At 42.8% G+C, this 22,295-nt stretch overlaps 1 protein-coding gene across 2 annotated transcripts in view; it reads right to left on the bottom strand.

Annotated features, from left to right (window-relative positions):
• Positions 1–3,762: 3,762 nt before the first annotated feature.
• SNX10 (sorting nexin 10) overlaps positions 3,763–22,295 on the bottom strand; it is a 32,559-nt gene continuing 14,026 nt past the window's right edge. For both annotated transcript variants that reach the window (XM_072329927.1, XM_072329925.1), the window contains exons 3-7: positions 17,243–17,329; positions 15,184–15,284; positions 14,447–14,545; positions 6,539–6,754; positions 3,763–6,102 (exon numbers count right to left, since the gene is read on the bottom strand). In XM_072329927.1, the coding sequence (XP_072186028.1) occupies positions 6,024–6,102; positions 6,539–6,754; positions 14,447–14,545; positions 15,184–15,284; positions 17,243–17,329 (582 nt within the window). In that variant the 3' untranslated portion in view covers positions 3,763–6,023. The remainder of the gene's footprint in view (positions 6,103–6,538; positions 6,755–14,446; positions 14,546–15,183; positions 15,285–17,242; positions 17,330–22,295) is intronic.

Genomic DNA, 22,295 nt, shown 5'->3' with positions numbered 1-22,295 from the left:
CCTCTGGTTTTTAATTAGCAAGAGGTGTGAGTAACCTCCTTTTCTTTTCCAAAATAGGCATGAATCTCTGCTCCGAATGCCACAGACCGAAGGATAATTAGGCCCAAATTTTCAGACTCGACAGATGCCTGGGGGAGCTTGGTTTCCCAATGCTGGAGTACAGAGAGAAGCCAATCCCTTTCAGGTGATTCAAGTCACACATCAAAAAGTGAGACCCCTCTGCTCCCTCTCACAAAGTCCTTGTGCCGATAGCAGGGCTTTTTGGAGGCACTTGGCACTGAACAGGGGAAAGTCCCAGCTCTCCCCTGGCCTGCATCAGGCCCCAGATGTCCTTGTGCCTAGCTGTGCCTCCGTTTCCCCCCTGTAAAAGAGCAGATCCTGTTTACTGCATGTGAGGCTGAATTAATCCCTCATTGCAGAGGGCTTTGAAGCTCTGAGCAGGAAAGCTTTATCATAAACACAGAAGAATTATGGACTTCCTATATCCAGCCGGTGATGTGCAGGCACTGATGCCAAGGGGTTACTTTGACTTCCAGCCATCCAGAGCCAAACTCACTTCCAAAGTTTCTGTTATGTGCAATTAAGTTCGCATTCTTTTGATGGACCCTCCCAGCATCTTCAGTCATTAAAACAGCAAGGGCTGTGGGTCTTCTGATGTGGAGAATAACAGAGAAGATTCACATAAGCAGAACATATAATGCTCTATTTGGCCATATGATAGGAAACCATCCTTCTGCCATGTAAAGCTTACTCTTTCATCGAGGTACTTCTTTGGGACCAAATGCCACTGTCCCAAGGGGAACATGCATGTCCACTTCCAGCTGCAGGAACAGCTTTCCCATGGGAGATGTGTAGGGGAGTTATGAGCTCCTTCAGAGTATGCCTTGAAGCAATGACATGCCTTGAAAAGTAGCTTCCCTTGGTGAAGATCAGTCCATGAGGATAGAATAGCTCCTCCTACTTCGGTACTTGGATCTCACCACAGAACAGTCTTCAAATCAACACAGGAAGCAAATACAGATATGAGTTGGAATGTAGGAACAATGTATTCTATGGGAGAAATCCTGTCCCATGCTAAGGCCTCAAAATTCCCAGCAATTGAATTGAAGCCCAGTTTCACAGCAAGTGAGCATTGCTCGCATAGGAAATAAAACAGATTCAGTGTTCCTAACGCTTGGCTAGAGTAAAGACTAATTCTGCAAGCATCCAAAATCAAAGGTAACACTTGCAAGTAATGACCACTCCGGCATATTTTAAATATACCCATGGAAAGAATCAGAGGAAGTGCAAATACCTGTAATCACAATAGCCTACTACACTATGAGATGCTTCATTTTGAGTGTGTTTGTTTGTTTTTAAAGTAATGGTAAGGTCAGGCACGTGTGGCACCTTTAAATGAACAAGGGAATTAGTTGTGCTTGGCTGACATTTTATCAAGAGGTGAATTCTTCCCTGCTTACAGGGAAGCATGAGCTCCTCGAGCCGGGTGAGGCGGTCAGACAAAGGATGCTCTATGAAGGAGGGTAGTGAAGCTGTGCTCTGTGGGTCCGGATTTGGTTTGCGCTAAACCCATTGGCTTAAAGCTGTGATCCAGAGCGTTACCTGCTGATAGGGACAGAACGGGCACCCACAATACGTGTTCGACAGCAACAAGATCCCCAGATTGAGGGCGGCAACAACAGGAGGGGACCACCGGGCTGGGATGGGGCTGTCCAGAGGACACAGACACATTTGAACCATCATTCACCACTACGGCCCCTGAACATCTCCGGCTGCCATCCGGCCTGCACTCCTCCTTGCTCTGCTCCCTACACGAGCACATCTCCCTCTATTCTTTTGGGTTATTTTTTTTCCCTTTTGCTATTTATTTTTCCCCCTCCCCATCACCCCGTCTATGTGGAGCAGGGGCTGCTGATTACAAAGAGGCAGCCTGACTCCGGCAATAGGTCTTCTTCACTAATCCTCACTGTCACGGAAATTCCAGCTGCTACCAGAGTAAGAGGCTCAATCCATATTTGCCAGCTCTAATATGAAATCTGTCAGGGCCCAAATTAATGAGTTCCAAATTCCTTACATCACGATAACAGGTTAAGACTGGTCAATTAATTACATAAATCCTGCCCGATGCTCCCAGGCACCACGGCTTACATCATGGGGAGCGCGGGAAGGCCCTGCCAGGGAGCCCAATCAAGCAAGATAAAGTAAAATAAACCAAAACAAAGGAATATTTTGCTTTGCTTTGCTTTGCCCTGCTGGCAGGGCTGCCAAGGGCACAAAGCCGCGATACCCCGCCGTTTGCGCAGGCACATAAGCGCTAAAAGCGCCGCAGCCCCGCGCAGCCGCGCAGTCACCGCGAGGGCGCCGCCCGCCCAGCGCCTCTCGCTGCACCGCAGCGCCCCCTGGCGGCGCGGAGGGGCGCCCCCTCTGCAGGGCGGGGGGCGCGGAGCCACCGCCCCCTTTGTGCCCGCGCGGAGCCCTCCCTCCTCTCTCCCCGCTCCGTTGCCACGGGCTGCGGTTGCCACGGGTAACCGCATGGCGGCCGCGCGCCTCCAGCAGGCGGGGGCGCGGGCACACGCGTGCGCGGCCCCGCGGCGCGGCGGGCAGGTAAAGCGTTGTTGCAGAAGGCAAAGCAGCATTGCAGCACAACGCTACTGCACCGTAATGATCGCTACATCCCTCCCACCCCGACCCTTTCTGTGGTGCTATGACTGCCATGTGGGCCTTTCCCGAACAGAAATACTGCTTGTATTTTGGGGCTGGGGCAAAACGCAGCCCTGCAAAAGGCGCAGAGAGAAACACGCAGCTCTGTGCCATCAGCCATCGCCAAACCACATCCTACGCTTTGAGTGACAGTCGCCGATACTGCACAGCCACAGCGTTTCAATGGGATTCCAGGAAACATTGCAACGTATTTAAAATAACCTCATGGGGTGTTGCAGGCAGAGTGTGTGTGTTGGGGTGGGGGGGGGGGGAATGAAAGGGGTGGTTACAGAAGCGCCCTGCTCTTGTCATGAAGATTTGCTGTCCAAAAGATGTCTTTTTCTCTCATCTTTCTTGTTAAGCGTGTTCCAGTGGCACAGTAACAGGTTGCTCACAATGTCCTGGAAGTGCACACTGTGTCATTCAACAGCCTGTATGGCTGGAGCCATTTCCTCTTCACTTCTATGAAAAGAAAAGGGGGAGAAAGGGACCAGAAAGAAAAGAAAAGCAAACATAATGGTGTACGTACGCATTGCAAAAGCAGTTGAAATTATACAGGGCAAGTTAAAGCAAATGGGGCGCTGACAGAAAACAAAAGAGGAAGCCTCAGTGGTAGGTTTAAACACAGGATAAAAGGGTTTAATTAATTGAAAACCATTATATAAAATGGGGACGTAGCGTTGTAAGCGAAAGCTAAAGTGCAGCGTTGGGGTGCCATTACTTGAGCACCGAACTATTGCCATTACTTGCAATAGGCCATAGTAATTAGATGCGTAACAAACTCAGCATTACCCTGTTTGAAAGACCAGCAGGAAATGGTGTGGCTCAAAACGAAGCAATAACGCTCCAAATTCCAGGGCTGCTCTTGTAAAAGCAAAATGTACGACCCTGCTGGAAACCCCCACGTTGCTCAGGTTGCAAAAGGCACCGATTTTCTTTTAATACATTTCAGTGTGAGTTAAATATAACTAAACGCTTCCACGCTCTCAATTAAAGCGCTGTAAGGCATTCACGTGCATTTTCATATGGTTGATACGCAAAATAAATACTGGGACATAAGAGTAGTTTTCCTTCCTCTTTAATAATAATAAAGATGCGGTAGTACAACCAACACAGCCAACAGTGGGAAGATAAATATTTAAACACATTTCTGTCCAATCGGAAGAAAGAGCTGCTGTAGAATTCCAACTTTTGAGCAGTCTGACAAAGGGAAACAGCGAGATAAGAACGGAGCTGATAGAAAACTGGTATTCGCTTCAGGAACACCTTTGTTTGGAATCCAGTCAGCGGCTCACAAACAGATCAGCTCCTGGAAGGGGAAAACAAAACAGCCACAAAGGTTTCTCCAGACTCTGTGCTTCTGCACTTTGTCAAATATCGAGGGCTGGTTTGCAGGGCAGGGTGGTGAAATGTTTCGGCAGCCCGGCTCGAGCTTTCCAAACAAATCCTAAAACTAATATGAGAAAAAGCTAAAAGAAAACCCAGCCATCCGATGCTTCATTAAATATAAACAGCGCTCTCATCCCCTGACGTCGCTCCCGTTTCCAGCCTTATATTTCCCCATCTTTTAAATAAGCTCCCCAAAGGATTTTTTCTAATAGTGCACCAAAAAACAAAGTTGTGCAACAGAACCGTCCCCGCGTGGCACCCAGAGCTGCTTTTAGGCTACTTTAAGCGATAACTTGTTGCTTTAATTAAACACTATCACTTTTACATTCAAACAGCTTTGTTGCTAACTGGCACACGAGCCGAGATGGCGGAGAGATCCATTTGTGCAATTCAATGAGACTAAGCAAAAAGAAGCACGGGTGTTTATCTCAGGAAAGCGCTGCCATCAACAGAAAACAGTGGCTGGGAGCAGTTACCTAAGAGATGTTATCCTCAGGCTATTAAAACACGCTACTAAAATTACACAGATTCCCAGCTGGATGCTTTAAAAAAGCGTGCCCGCACATGCCTGTGCTAACCTTTATGAGGTGTCCAGTTAATAATCTATTGTTTCTGTAACGCACAGGACGTGATTAAGGCTCCTTCTTTGAGAGGAGCCCCGGATTTCTTAAAGAGAACGCACGCAACCATTTTAGGCTTGGGAAGCTGCTGGGCCCATCGGACCCCCCAGCTCTTTTTAATAGCAGCTAAATGTCAAATATAAATACAACACCACAGCGAAACATATTCCTTTGGCGGAGCCCAGGACAAGACGCTCCGCAGCTGCCACTAACAATAAAGAGCAGTGCTGATGTTTAATCAAAATAAGAATCGGTGGTTATAAAGTTGCGTCCAAGCCTGCCTTTTGTTTGTAAAGTGCTCCGTATCCATGTGCTAGCTGCAGCCACAATGGAGCCGGCAGCTCCCCTTATTCCCAAAGATTCGAGCCCTCCTTCACGCTGCTGCTGCTCGTTGCAGCTATGGGATCATTGTCACCTTGGAATGGCAGCCTACATTTATGCTGCTACATTAAAGCGTGGCTCCTCACATCTTCACGTAGGTGCCTGAAGTTAAATATGCTGGGTGGAGTCCTGTCCCCAGTGCAGATGGTGGAAAATTCAGCCATTGGTTTCAATGGACTGCATCCAAGATTCTCACTGGGAACGAGTACCCATAATTGCCCTGGGAACTGAGAATCCTCAGCAACCCTATAAGTTCTGTCTTTTTTTATTATCATTACCAATTTCCAAGCAACCATACACAAGAATTTTGGCCTTCAGTTCTTGTACATGACAAAAACAGGCTTTCCATAAACATCACAAAAAGATCAGATATATATTTATATCTCAAATTGTCAGCAGCGTATAGTTTGTACAAAGGTTGTTTTGCTGATGTTGCTGAGCTACTTGAAAAAGTTAATACCTTGTGGGGTGTGTAATTTCATCACCAATGTCAAATGACTTCTAAAGATGAAACTTCTCTGTTGCAAGTTACAAAAAGATGCTTTGACTGTGTTTGATATGATACACCAAACTCTAAAGCTGAGGATAAAGTTGCCTTTATTTTTCCAGCTCTAAGATGTGCACTCACTAAGGGAAATATTTTAACAGCCACGTCAGTCAGCAGAACATGACTAACCCGACGCTGAGATTATAACAGTTACAGAGAAGTAAATGCAATAGGTAACACATAGACCTGAGTCAGCATATGTAATAAATCAAAGAAATAATATCAAGGTCTGTTTAAAAACTCTGTAAGGACATACTGTTGTGTTGACAAATAAGTCTTTTAGGTGCACGTTGCTAGCAAGTTGCACTGATGTGGTGTACGTAACTAGTAAACACAGGAGAAACTACTTCGTGCTGTCCTTAAGATAAGAACACAGGACTGATCTTTCACGATTCTTCAGAAGCTAGGCTTGCTTTACATCCACATGAAATGCTGTCATCACTGTGTCCAAGCCCGGAGGATGAACTGCAGAAATAGGGGAGAGGGAAAAAAATAAAATAAAAGGAGGAAATTGGTTTTCACAACACACTCAAAGCCTGAGTAACAGAGGAGAACTTTAATTATCTCCAGTCACAAAGAGAGACAGGAAATTTGGACTTTTAATTAGCCATTTGGAGTGCAGTTGGATATTTTTTTTAGCAAGATAATTTAAACGCGAATAATTCAAGTCTGACTAAATGAAATTCACATAATCAGAATGCAGATAATTGAATTTCTACTGCATTCATTAATTCAGTGTGGAGGTGTGTGTGAAGACTTCTATGATGAGCTGTCACAGCTCAATAAAATCTCAGTCAATTAATTTTTTCATTATCTTAGTATTACATCAACAAAAAAACCAAAGCACGCGCATGCGTGTGTATACATATACAATCTCAAAGTAAGGAAACACAGAAATCACCTCTCTGAATCAGAGTCTGCACCGTTTCCTCCTTTTTTTCTCTCCTCATCTTCTATAGGAAAGCGCCTGTTCAAAGAGGCAAACTTCTGAATCGCATCAGCGACAGAATATTTGGTCTGCCCAGAGACACAAGCCTCCATATCTTCCGGACTTAGCTGGGTCTGTAGGAAGAGGTGAAGCCTGCTGTCTGAGAGCAGTAACGCGTTTTGTAGAATCCTTTAAAAACAAGAAGAGAAGTGCAATGTTTCTACGTGGATACACGCGCGTTCTGAAGTGTTTCACCCGAACAAATTCTTGATGAGGCCCTGATTTTAAAGGTTCCTTCCGAATCCTAAAACAATTACAGAAGGTAATGAACTTATTAAAACGATTAGGTGTGCTTTATTTGCTTTTTTACATTATTTGGAATTTTGGGTGAGTAAAAAAAAAAAACAAACCACAAAGCTAAGAGTTAAACACATCTGCCATAAGAATAACTTGAAGGACGTTTCTTCCACGTAACCATCTGTTATTACCACGTGGATTAATTGATGATTTTTAGGCAGTCGGAGACTCTTAAGAAAATTTGGTCTGTTTTGATAGCTGTTTTTAAATAGCTGAGCTCTGAAAATTGCAAGTCACCAGCGTCTTTGGTTGGGCAAAGAAGTGTGTACAGGGACAGAGAACTTGAGAAACATGCAGAGTCAGAACTTTGAAATCCCTGTAAACAACAGAGCCAGCGTTAGCCAGAACTTGTTTATGTGCATACATCTAAGCAGGAGTGAAAACGCTGCTACTGAGCACAGATTTAAGTGTACCTCTAAACAGTTTTCAGAGAACCTTTCGTGCAATTTCATACCAGCTTTTTGGAAGCCCATTTTCATTTGGTTTACAGATATTTCTAGTTAAATCTTCAAATACTTTTAGCACAGAGCATTTGCATTCATACAGTACGGAGTAAGGAAAGTGTAATACGTTCCAATAACGCAGAACATCGTAGAGGGACTTCTGCAAGGACTTAAAATTGCAGATCACCACCACTATTTTGAAAAATATATATTGCAGTTTTGCTGCAGCATTTAGCTGCAGGAGGAGTTATTCTGTTTGTATACCCTAGAAGGTGTAACAAGAGACCTTTTTGTTAGACGCACATGCAGCTTTTCCTACCCGCGTGAGTAAATTCATTACTAAGGCCATGCCCAACAGCGCTCCATAAAACTTACTTAAATATCTTTAGAGAAACCCAAACTATTAGGAGTCATTATTTACCTATTTCTACCCACTTAGGTTAAGGCAGTTGCCCCCCCAAAATAATTACTACGCAGTAGAAGATAAGAAGTGACATTAATGCTAGACGTAGTAAAAGCAGTAAGACACAGTGCATTTGATAGGTACTCCTGATGAAAATTAAATGCATAACTGATCAGTTCCTTCTATCAAATAAGGCTAATGAAGTGCTTGGACTGTAATGTTTTAAAATACAAACACGTTCTGAAATCTGTGCCCTAAAGTAGCCAACATTACAACAACGTTTAATTAACATGATAGAATATGCCTGGTTTTACCTGAGCCTCTACAACTCTGGAAAGTCCAAATAAACAATAAGAGTTGCCTAACTGAAAACGCAGGATATTTGTGTTGCACATATTTCCATTGCCTGGGCAAACACACACGCATTCTCAACCAAATAATTCAAACTTTGACTTCTTCCAGTGAGGAAATGCCTCCGGTGAGCCCAGTGACCTACCAGGTGCACATAAAACTCCGTCTAAGAAGAAACAGACTTCACTGAAACTCAAACACATTTTCATGCCTACGTTGTCTTCTTAACCTCATATAAATTCTCACAACACTAATGAAAAATAAACATAGCAAACAGAGTACGTATCTGTAAAGCCAATGCATGCAGTGTATTAACACACTGAAAAGCTTCTTAGTGCTCATAAAGAAGCAAGCAAATGCCCTGTAAGTCGACCCAAATGACAGAATTTACAAGTCTACACACCTTGACAGCAACAGCCTCATGAATGCTTTGAAAAGTCATCGTTCAGTGGACGCTAACAGAGGATTTCAGCCTCAATTCGTGATAAACATACGGTCCAAAAAGGCGACAAACATAGCGACAGAAAATGCAAGAGAAAAAAAAATATACCGTTCTACACAGTAAATCCACGTTTATGGTTTGTGCGCTCAGGGGAGTCGATTTTCTCCTCCCTCTTTTCCTCCTCTTAACAGAGAAGGGGGGAAAAAAAGAGTGTTAAAGTATAAAAAGAACGTCGCAGAGCTCACCACTCGAGGAAGGAGAGCTGCCCGTTTTCCCAGGCTTGTGAGCACAAAGGAGGGGATGCACATTTCTGCAATTCTAAGCGTTGGCGTGTCTAATACAAAGTAACACAGCAAAAGCCAAGAGATTAAATTCTGCCCATGGCATTTAGTTTCACTGCTTTTCTTCTTCCTCTACCTTCCAAAGTTTCCCTGCCACCCAGTGAAAACACCAGTAACCAACTGCTGGTGCCATTACGCCACGCTCACAGCTCGGTTGCTGCTCGGAATTTATTTTATTTTCTTTATAAAATAATGGCTAATCTCTAAAATTGATTTTAGATGGTTTGAGGCATTACACCAGAGGAGCAATGAGCGCTAATGTCAATGATATTGGACACAAATTCATTTTAGCTTTATTTCACGTCCAGTACAATTCTGCTAAGCCTTGAACTGCGAAAGCGCCGTTATTAACTCAGCAGTAACCCAACGCATGGAACAGCAAACAAAAGCCATAAGAGTACAGAGTGATCGGGACCTCAAGGCTACTGTCCTTTTTTTCCCCTCCCCTCCTTTGCTGCTATAATTCAATTTCCAATTTTACTTTACATCGGACTCATTATTTCGCAGGGGTTTTCTTTTCTGCTTCACAGCGCCATCTGGAGCCGAAAAGATGGAAGAGAAAGCAAGGGGAAGGAACGGGAAAGACGTAGGTTAAGCTAAATAACACGCATACGTTTGGGGGCGGGGGTAGACGTCAAACGCACAATGCATTTTGCGAAGCAGTTAGAACAAATGCAAACAGGCACACCTTTCACCCAGTCGTCCTCTTGAAACGTTTCTCCTTTCTTTTAATTAAAAAATAACTCTGCCTTTGCCCCTACCCCCTTTCTTCCTTCCCCCCCCCCCCATCTGATCCAACAGGTTAGATCGCTTTTTAATTGCATCCTTCTAGCAATCAAAGTGAAAAATAATTTCTGCTCCCTCCGTAAGCACTGCGTTTTCCTGTTGGAAATCCTGTGCCAAGGAAATAACCACACACTCGTGGCCAGGTGTCAGAGCGGCACCGAGGGCTGGCAGAGCAGCCACCCCCTAGGCCCTCACCGAGCTGAGGACTCACTGTGCAAGGTGCTGCACCCCTGAAATACATACTGGGCTCCACGGACTGCAAGGTCAAAATCTCACAGCACAGCATAAGAAGCAGGAAACATAAAAGAAAAAAAACATAAAAGCAAGAGAAAAGATAATGTCCTAATATTAATACTCATATATAATATTAATGCCATAGCACAGGCTAAGCATTCACACCGTTTGAATCCAACCCGGTGCACTGGCGGTGTTCCTCCAGCATTTTTAAGACTACAGGTGTCAACGCAAAGCTGCAGTTGCAGTGGTGTAAATCAGCTTTGTCCGCAGTTGTGCTAATGTCAGAGTCATGGGGCTCACAATGATAATTCCTATAAACTCACTGGACGCATTTAAGAGAACAACAGACTTTCTGTGCATGCCTAGAATAACAATGAAAGGCTAAATCCTGCAAGTCTTTATCACATCAGCAGTCATTACTTGTCAGAGATCTCACTCCTCTCAGCCAGATTGCTCAGATGCATAATGACTGCTTATGTGATTAAGGGGGCTGCAGGAGAAGGCTCTACATTTGAATTAGAGATAATAAAATCATTTTTTATTCGTGGCCATGTGAATCTCTGTTTGTAAGCTTTCAGTAAGTGCTCGTGATCTCTGGACCCTTAAAGAAAAGGGGTGGAAAATATGACTTTACAACCAAAAGTAATGTCATATTTGAGGAAACGCTGGGTAGTATATGAGGAGTATTTCTCCTTCCCCACATTACAGCAAGAACATTTAGTAAAGACAAAACATGTGCTTTGTCTTATTTGGACAAGGTCCAAAATCTGGTTTTCTTCAACATGATTTTATTAGGTATATTATACACTGTTCTGCTGGAGGAGAACAACATATGGCCGAACAGTACAACTTAATCCTAACTAAAGATTTCCTGTATCTACTGTAACCTAATACAATGACAGATGCACGCTCGTATATGTGTGGAAGGTTAACACTCCGATTTTGTTTTCAACAAATTTACTCTGCCCATTTACATCATATCACGAGAGAAAGGAGAAAATAAAACTTGAGAGACAACAGATCACAGCCTGGACTGTGGTGCCCTCTATTGAACATCCGCTTGGCCTCTCGCAGCGAGCACAGGCTGCTCAGCCTGCAGTAAACAAAGCTCCATTTCCTCCTTTTAAAGAGCCTACTGTGTCTGCTCATTCATTTTTTTTGTAACAGAGGAAATGTTACTGATAGCGAGCAACTGTGAAGCAACTGTTTAGGATCTGATAACGAATACGTTTAAGAATTAGCATGCCTGCTAGGCATTATTCACTTCAGTGGGTTTGCTTCCCTCACCAGATAGGAAAAAGCTTCAATGCTTTGCTCAGAACAGCTCCACTGGAAAGAGGCAGCCACTACTCACAGGAGGAAACCCTACCTGCCCTTGGCTGATACGCTCCTGCTGTTCGGTGCTGACCAAGCAGCCATGAAGGTCCTGTCAGGCTGGGATCCATCCTCTTCAGAGCTAGCTCCCCACTTCCCACACATGTCAGCCTGTGCGGACCTCTTCAGGAAAGTGTCCTCTACCTCTGTGCCAGCTCACGCTTGTGTGAAAGAAGGCAGTCTGAATCCCAGAGTTACAATTATTCAGCTACTCAGGGATGAAAGCAAAAGGGATCTTGTAGAATCTACTACTATAAGGCAGTGCTTTAATTTTGACTTCTAATTTAAGAATAAGCTTTCCCAGTGAATCTACCTACAGACATCCTCAAACGCATGAGGATACCTACCAAGAAATTAAAAAAACACCAATGTAATCTTCTTTATTCTTGCAGAGTAATTTGTAATTGAAAATGGACTGGCTGGCTTCCGTTAATGCAAATGGACTTTTGAAATATTAAATTATGCCCAGGCAAGAAGTAAGCCTTACAGCTCATCATCATTCAGAGATAATAACCTATAAGAAAAGCAGGTCTTACCCCATTCTGGTGTGGGAAAGCCAAATCAAAATAGGAAACGCTTTCAGACTTTGCCAAACTCTACTGCTCAGATTTAGTTTTCAGCTATTGGCACATTATAAAGGAAGAAGCTACATAGAGGTCCTTTCTAAGCACCTCGCCATGCTAACTAGCTGCGTAGAGTGACATGTGAAGAAGAACAAAGGCATTTTACAGCAGGTGACAAAGATGTGATGCTACAGTGCTCTCCCAGGGTGCTGCCTCCAGCAGCAGAACCCTTACATTGGCACATGGCTGCTGTCCTGGCAGGAGCTACAGCAGCTTTTCACACAGAGCAATGGCTACAGGGCCACAGCCACAGAAATTCTTACAACCCTGAACTCCATTGCTGGATATGGCTTCAACCCAATAAGCTCACAGCATACTGGATTTAGGTTGGATTCTTGCATTACACGTGGGTATTTGAAATTGGTTAATCTATAACCCTATACCTCAACAGGTGCACACAGGTGGCACAGATTTCTTCCCACAGAGAAAAATCAGCTGTATAAACAAACTATATGTAAATCACCAATATATTAAGACAGATGAATTGGAGTGCTCTCAGTGGCATTAGCTGGAGCAGTCCAAAACCAGCAATGGTCACACACAAGACTTAAAGACAACATACCAGTCAATGAGTCCCCCAGATGCTCTTCAAGTATAAGAACTAATACGTCCTTTTCTCTGGACTTATTTAGACAGAAAGAAAGAAGAATCACGGAAATATGGACGAGCCAATAAAAAGATCCCTACTATAAATAGCAGTACTTCTAACATGCCAGCCAGCAGAGGGCAATGCTACAGCACGCAATTTGCCAAGTCAATTCGTCACGACACAACTGTATCTCTGCAAATTCCTTCCAGATAGCCCCAAGGGCTGAGGGAAAGCTGACACCTTTCTAAACGGCACCTAAGTTGAAACGTTTAAATCATTTCCTTGCAACAGAGATGCGTCTTTCCTCACTCCTGAGCTAAGAGCAGTAAGGCAAAATGCTCAACAAGCCATCGTTTTCTCCTGTCAGTACCCTGTCAAAACAGGCGTCCACAAAATCAGAATGTGATGATGTTTTAAGATAACCTACGTCTGTGTTGTGCCTCCTGAAGTACAGGCAGTGGTTGTCATTATTTATGATGCTGAGATAACATACCTTAGTGCAGAGGCCAACCTGGTAACATTATTTTAATGTAAGAGTGATTTAAAATATTCACCACTCCATGAGGAGGCACAGCTAAGGTAGAATTGCTCAGACACAGGGGCTGGACTACTGTACTCTTCAGCTGACCATCGATATTAGTGACCGTGCTTCTAGAGGCAATATTTCAGTGTCTTTCTCTCCTGAGGGCAAGAAAATACATATCCTTTTCTGCTTTCCTTTCCTCATCTTATATGCCATCAACAGTATTCACTGACCACCCTTCCAGCTACGGATCCTGAATACAACTGTACATGGAAATATTCCTCCAGCCTCTGCAAAGGCTAGCTCTCCCCCCACCTTCAGTTGTTCAGCTTAATGCATACACTTCAGAAGCAAGCATTTACAGTCTGCTATGGAAACCTATAATTGTAACAGACTGACTGGAAAAACAGTGGGTCCTGCATTCCTCTGCCTCCTGACCATAAGGCTTTAAGGTCTTCTTAAATGATTTTTCTTCCTTTGGTTTTGCAGCTCTGCCTCACAGAAACGTTAATAACAATAGAAGATTAATGTCCCTGTTCTCAGGTTTGCTATGCTCTTAATCCGAACAGAGGCTAAACGCAGCATCCGAAGTCATTCACAGTTCTGCCATAGCAACACCAAACAGGTCTGCACACATAACAGCAGTGGCAAGATATAGGATAATGGCAGAGAAAGCAAAAAATTACAGCAATGAGGTCTCTGCCACTGCAGATGGTGAAGGGCTTTATAGCAGCATTACTGAGCAATGCACTGCTGGAACTAATACAGTGCTCCCCTGTAACTCAGGTCACAGTCTAGCTATGTTCATCTATGTAAATCTTTTACATAACCACACAGCTGAATGATTGTATACAGACTGCAGCTGTAGTGAAAATTATCACAGCTGCTACAGCTTGTTTATGTTGGCAGTAGTAAACACAGTAATTGGCGTTATAGGTAGAATCCACATTAGAAGAACTCACTACTGAATTTTCCCAAGCTCTCAGTGGTACAGGCCCCAGAATTCATTACAGAGACACTGATATTCCATGAATACAGAGATGGAAAGAGGTCTGTTTCTTTCTATGAAGAATATCTAGCTTATTCTTGGAAGTCATAAGTAGACGTCGCCATGAAATATTTTTCAACCTTAGTAACAAATCACAAAGCAATGTAAATACAAAACCGTTACTATGTATCAGTCAGCGAAACGCAACAGAAGACCCCAAGCTGAAATTTTCTGACAGCCAGTACAGCTGAAGTCATGTACATGAAATATGACTTCGTGCAAATAAAGCAAAATATGCAGCATGTACAGACGGCCACAAGGTGGCTCTCAGGTACCAGAGATGATGTTAGAGATGAGCTGTGCTCAATCCAAGTTGATGACATCATAAAAAAAAGCCGACCTCACTAAGACAAGATGCACTTACTTCTCCAGGAACTCCTGCAGACCCCGCCGACGATGGTCCACGTGATGGGGATTGTTCATATTGAAAAAGGGAGTTTTAGATGGCAGTTCGGGTAACTGTCTTTATAAAGAACAAGCAAATGAAGAGTTAAAACCAAGCCTGAAGCAAGGAAGAGAAATGATACAAGCAAATGCCGATCACATTTTATTATTATTATTATTTTTGAAAATCATGAGTCATATTCCAGAAGCCTCATTAAACTGAATTTGACAACACAGAGCTGAGAAACCAGAGGGCTTCTGACATACCTCAAAAGGAGGAATAACTCAGATTCTCCTGGTCCAGTTGATAAGACTGCATGTACACCTGCCTAGACCCCCTATGTTCTTAGGTTCTACCATGCACATCCTAGAAGCTCACCAGCCGCTTTACCAGCTAGTTTAAGCAGAACAGCCTCAAGTTCAGCATGGCCTAGCAGTCTGCACTGAGCACATCAGCTGTTTCCCACTACCTCTATGCAGCAAAAGGAAACAGCTCAGATCTGTTAGAAATTAGGCTGGGGCTCACCAAACAAAGGCTATCAGTATAAATAAATTGTAGTAGTAAGAAAGGCAGGACACTTTCCAGCTCTGATTTTTACATTTCTCAGAACTAAGAGGAAACAATGCTCCTTTAATCACAGAGTCCCTTCACTACATTACCGATAGATTATTAAATAGATATTTAACGAAACAAACCAGTCATAAAAAGTTGCTCACATGAGCACAGCATTGCTCTGAAGCCTCTGCCGAAGCCAAACAAATTCTCGGAAGCGTCGTCTGACACAGGATGTTTTCCTCGTAAAGCACATACTGTTTGTCTGTTGGGAAGTTAAAGAACAGTAATAGTTTGTAAACCAGCTTAGCATAAAGTGTAGGCATAGCATCAAAAACAACACCTGAGATGCTAATCTTTGAGATACCAGCAGAAAGCTTGACATTAACTCCGCTCATGTTAAGGACTGTGCTGTATGTCAGATAGGAATGATGACAGTTTGTACTGCTTCTCAGGGAAGCATTTTTCACCACCATTTTTTCTTTCGTTTTTAAAATCAAGAGATCAGGATCATGCTACAATTCGCTATAACAAAAAGAAAGTTTTAGCAGACAATGCCAAACTTTGCAGAGAAAAGGTCATGTTTAGCTATTCTAGTTATAGTGCTGGGAACAATTAGCTGTTCTAACAGCATGCAGTCTTACTCAAGTTGAAGAAGTTGCACTCTGCAAGCAGCAGCATTTGGAAGTTTTCCCACAGAACACTAGTGCTCCACCAGAAAGTGCCAATTCATCAAAGAGAAACAAATCAAGAAGATTAAATGCTTTTGCCAAGTTTTTCTGTGGATCGTACACTTAGGTGAAACCCCATCTAGACAGGGCTCCATTATACAGTTGCCTGCAGTCCAACCAGTCCTCAGTACCTTGCTGTACAGCTTATCCAGCTGTATGACGCAAACTGCGCAAAGCACAAAGACACCAGCTTTCTGAAATGGATGAGCATCCTGGCTACCTCACAGTTCAAGAAGTCAAATACTCTAGGAGATAGAAAAGGAATCCAGCTGGCCTTGGAACCAACTAGCAGAACCAAGACTTTGAATCCAGCTGGTAGACTGAGTGGTAGGACTGATCTATGTACTTGGTCAGAGCCCTGGCAGGAAACTGAGCTGATGCTCTGAAACCAGCTTTAGAGATGCTCAGCACTGAGTCACATTACACTGTGTCCCAAATTAACAGCTACTGAGGAAGACAGTAATACACTTCTATTGAGAAACACTACTGCCTACAAAATGGTAACACTGCACACCACCCACTGCCAAATTCAATGGATTTCTCTTGAGTGGATGTCAAAAACATTATCACTTTTGAATCAGCACTTAAACCACATTGCAGAAGTTTCACAGCTGATTGACACACAGCGGAAAGTACTTGTCACAATGGACATTTAACAAGCAATCACTTGACTTCTCTCATTATACTGAGTGCCTAACTCCCACGAAGAGGAGAAATTCTTTCTTCCTTGTGCTAACCTATTGACCACAAAACTTGGTGTTCTCAAAGTCTTCATCCAAGAGCTGATACAATCAGAAAATGTTATTTATGTTGCAATTAAAAATGCTGGATCTAGGCTTAAGAAATTAAAGTAACTCACATCCACCAAAGAATAATCAAAAACATGAACTTAAGTATAAGTGACATTCAAGGCACAAGTGGCTATGACTCTAAGGGCACTCCCATTAACACATGGTAGACTACAATTATGTATCAGAATATCCTTATCTCACACATCCAAGTGACGCTAAGCTGCCATTATGAGAATGTCAAGGTATGCTGAAGACAAGCACATTGCAGTAACCAAGTAACTTAGCAAACAGAAGAACTGAGAAGAACTCAAAGTACAAATAAACATACTTGCAAATAAAGCTGTTTTCAGCATGAATGCTTGAACACCAGAATTCTTTTGTAATGGTAAGATACCACTGAACCTGACAGTCTAAGTTGATAAGTAAAGCTAAGAATAGCATCCATTGTAGGACACTGTGGAATGCATGTGCGAGTGCAATACCAGGTTCTACTCCCAACTCTCCCATGCACTTTTCTGCATGATCTTTAGCCAGCCTACCCTTACCTGTTCCACTGCAGCTCAGTCATTAAAAGGAGACTGATATCCTACAGCCTCTCACAATTGTAGCAAATAGATTCCATTATATCTGAAGTGAGCCCCAGCTTGGACAGAAGCAATAGTACAAGTTCAGAGAATCTCTGGTGACATTTTTATACTCACATGAATAAATATCTCGTAGTCTATGTAAGAGTGCCATGAGTCTTCTTTCTGTGTTCTGGGGTCTCGTACCAAGACAGTAACAAATTCCTGCAGGTGCATAGTAAGAAAAATCAAGCAATTAAATTCAAAAGACAAAGAGAACCTGAAAGACACTCTTGATTGTTCAGCTGCTCCATAAACTACTGGGCTCAGATTAAAAGCTGAACTGCTGCTTTATCGGATTTTGCAATCCTATAAAAGGAGAAGCAAAGTGCAATGAATCATCTGAGCTACACCACATGCCCAGGAAATTCTTTGCCAAAATGCTAGCTGAAAGGGAATATTTCAGATTAAGTAATATGATGAGAAGTCATACATGCTTCATGCAGGGGAGGGTTGGTGATCTCAGTAGGTACGACCTGGAAATCTAACACTCAAATAACAAATATGGGATTCAGCTTGGCAAGCATTAAATTTGGCTTTTCTCACCTTTGTACTCAATGTTCAACACAAAAAAAGTATTACAAACACATCCCATGTACCCAATACTTAAACACAGTGCTTTATATGCCCCTAAATTTGTCATTTTATCTACTTTTTTTTTAATTAAGTATTTATGCACGTTGATTCCAGGGATCTGAGAGGTAACCACAAGCTGAAGAACTGCCTTCCTTCTACACTTGAAATTACTTGCTCCAGCCCAGTGGATAAGGATGTACTGCTGGCAGGGGGGTTGGACTCGATCACTGGAGGTACCTTCCAACCCCTACAGTCCTGTGATTAATTGCTCTAGATGTGATGTGATAGAACGGACTGTGATCCAAAGCCTAGAGTCCAGATCCAGTTTGCAAGGAGATGAATACTCCCCTTCTGTTTTCTGATATTCTGGAAACTTAAGGCACAGAGAACAGCTGAGGACTGCAGGATGAGGACACTACTGTCCCAGTCTCCCCAGCAGTCTGTACAAGCAAGCAACACAGCCACCCTGCAGAGCATAATTCTGTTTCCATCATACAGCAATGCAGAATATTTGTCCTAGCGGTTGTCACATCTATTCCATTTCCTTACAGCTCATACATTTATATTACAGCTTAGTGTGATCTCAAAGGAGTGAGTGAGGCCTATGGGCACTGCTGCAGTGGTAACTGGGAGCAGCTGAAGAATCATGTGCTTCCAAGTATCCTCAGTTAACAACCATCTGAAATCTTGCACACGGGTTTACCATGTATATACATACGTAGATATATTTTAAGTCGTAATGCAACTAAAAGTTTTCTTTAAAATAAAAATGTTGAAAGCCTTGTCTACCTATCTGCTACTTCCACAAAGAGCTAAGTCAACCACTCACAGATTGAAAGACAAGCATATGGTCTTCAGCTGTGGAGACATCCTTCTGAGCAGAAGGCACTGCACTCAATAACCAGGTACAGAAATCAACTATATGCTTTTTCAGTATCTCTTATCAATGAACTGATAAATTCTGAACTAGAAAGATCTCAAAATGCATCTCTCCAAACACAAACCACATATATCAGAAATAAACCTTTACTCTTCAGCCGAGTTCCTTCCAGCACATACACCAGCAGCACAGATGGAACAGACTGTGAGGAGAACAAGGACAGCACTCACAGGAAAATAGACTTTTTTCCTGACCAGTAACTATCTTCTGTATGTGGCAGGGAGGTCTGGACTCTATTGTTTATCACAGGAGCTGCTGATTTCCAAGCACTCCTGTTTCAGAGGTGAAAACCTATGGCCTGGATCCAGCCCACAGTATTACCTCACGTAGCCCAGCTTTTAGTCACAGGCGTGTTCTCTGCATCTTGAGCACCATTTTGGTATCTGTCACAAGTGTCACACCAACTAAAGCCAATTTAACAGCTTCCTGCCACCTCTGCTACTTCTTTCTTCACTGAAGAGCTCTGGAGACTGATTTTCCTCTGCTCTGTGTCCTCTGTAGCTTTTTATCCCCTCATTTCCTCCTTAACAATTGGCACTAAGGAGTCAAAACTGTAAACAGCCTGCTCATAACTAACCTTGAGATCCCTTCCCAGCATCGGTTGCCATATCATCTTTCCATTTTGCTTCCTGTTCCCTAGGTTCCTCAAATTACTTCATTTCCAAGTGACCTTCCAACAGCCTTCTCCTTTGTAAGGGAGTCAAAATAAGCTTTTAAGTAAAGGGCTACTTTAAACCTCTACTATACCAAAATATTACAATAGAAATTACTACTGGATATGCTGTGGGACATGGGTTACCTTGTCATTGACTACAGGCCACGTGATTTCCACAGAAAGCCTTGTGCACTTTTAAATTCCAATTAGGCAGCCACCACCACACTTCAATACTGTGGCAGCTGCACACCTTTCAGACTCTGCCTGTACAAGAAACAAGACCTGCTACGTGTGTTGTGATAGGCAGGCATCAGTGTGGTGTATCACTGAGCCAAGAGTCCAAGTATCTTACAGTACAGGAGGGCACCTCAGGAAACTGCCACACAGCATAAGCTCCAATTTAGAAACCTTAACTTCAGCAGATCAAGGGGTGTTTTTTCTTCACTTACTGGAGGCTGAGGTCAGAATGAAGCAAGATAAACATTAAGCATCTAGAAAAGAAACACAAAATGTACAGCCTTTCCCAAGACCTGCAGTACTTCCCCTACAGACATCTTGAATCCAGGAAGCCTTCATAGCAGTTCTGGTTAACACTTCCACTGCTCTGAAACAGTGAAATCATACACTGAGTCTGCCCCTTCTCTTTTGACCTTCAAGTCTTCTCCAGGATACAAAACCCTACTGGAATAACAACACTGACTTAACTCAAGTAGCCCTAACTACTTGCTATGGATGGATATACACTGTTGTAAACAGTGCTTAAGCTGCCCTGTAATGTTAGCCTTGTACAAGGCCAGGATTCACTATAGAAGTTTTACCCTTAGTAGGCATGTTCATCTTCAAGTGATCTGTTCATCTGTGACAGGTGAGGCTGAACATTTCCCACAGACCACATAAAAACACTTTTCACCTTCTATCATAAGACCATGCTGCAATCCTTACAAATTGGGAAACAACCCAAAGAAAACCAAAATTGCAGGAAGTTTTATGTTATTCTAATGCAATCGCTTTCAAGCCATCTTCCTTCTCCCAGTTCCCTCTGTCTTTTCCAGAATTGCAGATCTGCCATTTATGCCATGTTAGATATACTTTGCCTAATGTTTTGTTGGATTTTTCTACTTGGCTTTCCTTGTTTGTTTTTAAGGCTATATCTACTATGCACTCAAGAATGACATGTTTCCTGCAAAGCCTAGAGCAACAGATCTCTCCAAACCAGAATTTATTGCTGATAGTTCAAAGCGCCCAACCTTGACTGCAGAAGGCTATTGCACTGGACACTACACAGTTCCAATAGAAAGCTATCAGCAAGTAGAGTCTCTGTTCATTCCTTCTCCAAGAAACTGTGAAGTTCGTAAGCAAAACAATTCCTATACAAACTCAACTTTAACCTGAATTCCAGCCATCACACTGGCCTAAATATCCTCGTGAACAACCTCAAATCTGCCCTAGAACTGAACTAGCAAGGAATTCTGTTAAGGGTGACTGAGGGAAAAGGAAAAGCAATTTCTCTCTCCTGTATGAAACACCACAGATATACTAGACACAGAAGCAAAGCAGATACGTATACTTCTTTTATTCTTATTACTATGTGCAACTGACCAGCAGACCAAGAATGAGTGGAGTAGCTTCTCTGTCAGGATATACCTCTTAATTCATGGCTGTGATTTCTGTACCTGCCATCTTAGGCACCAGTGGCACTTTGCTACTCCGTCCTTAAGAGCAGAAACAAACCAAGTAGTTAGGGTCAAATATAAACAACAAAATGGCCAAAGTGAGCCCAAGGTCTGGTTTGTATGTACTCTCACAGCTACAGACCTGCTCAGAGAACAGGAGTGCTGACAGAGGAAAAGGGCAGCATAAGGTTATATAGCCACAAGCACTGAAGGCTGAAATGGTTCCATTTGGATTTGTTCCAAGAAGAGGAATATACCATAATAGAGGCTGAGGCAAACAAGACTTTTTTACTTTGTTTTAAACCTCCTTTCTCTCTTGCTGGATATTATTTTTTCCCCTCAACAGCACAATTGAATGCTCTGAGATGAAGCATAAGCCAGAAGCTCCAACATGTACAGTTTAACATTTCTGAGAAGTCTATTTTTATTTTCTCATTAGGAAAACAGGAAATCTGACATGGAAATACATATTTTTAATATGGGAAAAATTCACTATGAGAGGAAAGAATAAAAATCATCTTGTACTGGAAGACTGTGTGCTTCATTCATTCCAGCTACATTTTAGTCCAAATCTCCATGCTCTGGATGGTATCAGGTGATAACCTCGTGCTCTGTGTTGTCACTGATATGTATCTGATTAGTCAATAACCCCTAAAGCATTATTTTCCATAAATCTCCTAGAAAAAGAACTTCCCATCAGGATGTCCATTAGTAAAAGAATCAATCACATCTTGCACAGAGCATTTCACACTGAGAGTGCTGCAATCTCTTCTCTACGCAGGCTGGGTAGTAAGACTGGTAAAGAAGGGAACAGCAGGGAGAAAATGATTTGTTCAGACTGCAAGCTCACCAGCACTGTGCCAAAGAGAACATGCAGGTATATCTTTGGCTCACACTGATCAGAACTGCAGAGTCCAAATCTCTCCCAAATCCTTACTTCCTAACAAAAAAAGATCTGCTGACTAATGGAGAGACATCAGAAACCCAAGCTCTTTCTCTCCCATCCCAGTGCCTGAACCCACTTATGCATAGTCATCTCCTTTCCTCCTCCCTGATGCAATGAATACTGAATGAAAGGCAGTGCATCACTCCAGAATATTCTGTAGATATTCTGTAGCTTAACAATTCAAGCATGAAGAATAAAACACGTCATTGTAAATGTCTTAAGCCGCTCTCTCAATAAAGAGAAGGTAAGAGAAGATATGCCTCTTCTTCCCCTCCCTCCTCCCCCAGTATATTACACCAGGTCCAATGGGAGGTTTGTTAGAACTCTGTCCAGTATTCAGT

The sequence above is a fragment of the Excalfactoria chinensis genome, chromosome 2, assembly GCF_039878825.1.
Source record: "Excalfactoria chinensis isolate bCotChi1 chromosome 2, bCotChi1.hap2, whole genome shotgun sequence".
Classification (NCBI taxonomy): Eukaryota; Metazoa; Chordata; class Aves; order Galliformes; family Phasianidae; genus Excalfactoria; species Excalfactoria chinensis.
The sequence above is the reverse complement of the archived record's forward strand: the minus strand, read 5'-3'. Positions and strand labels throughout refer to the sequence as shown.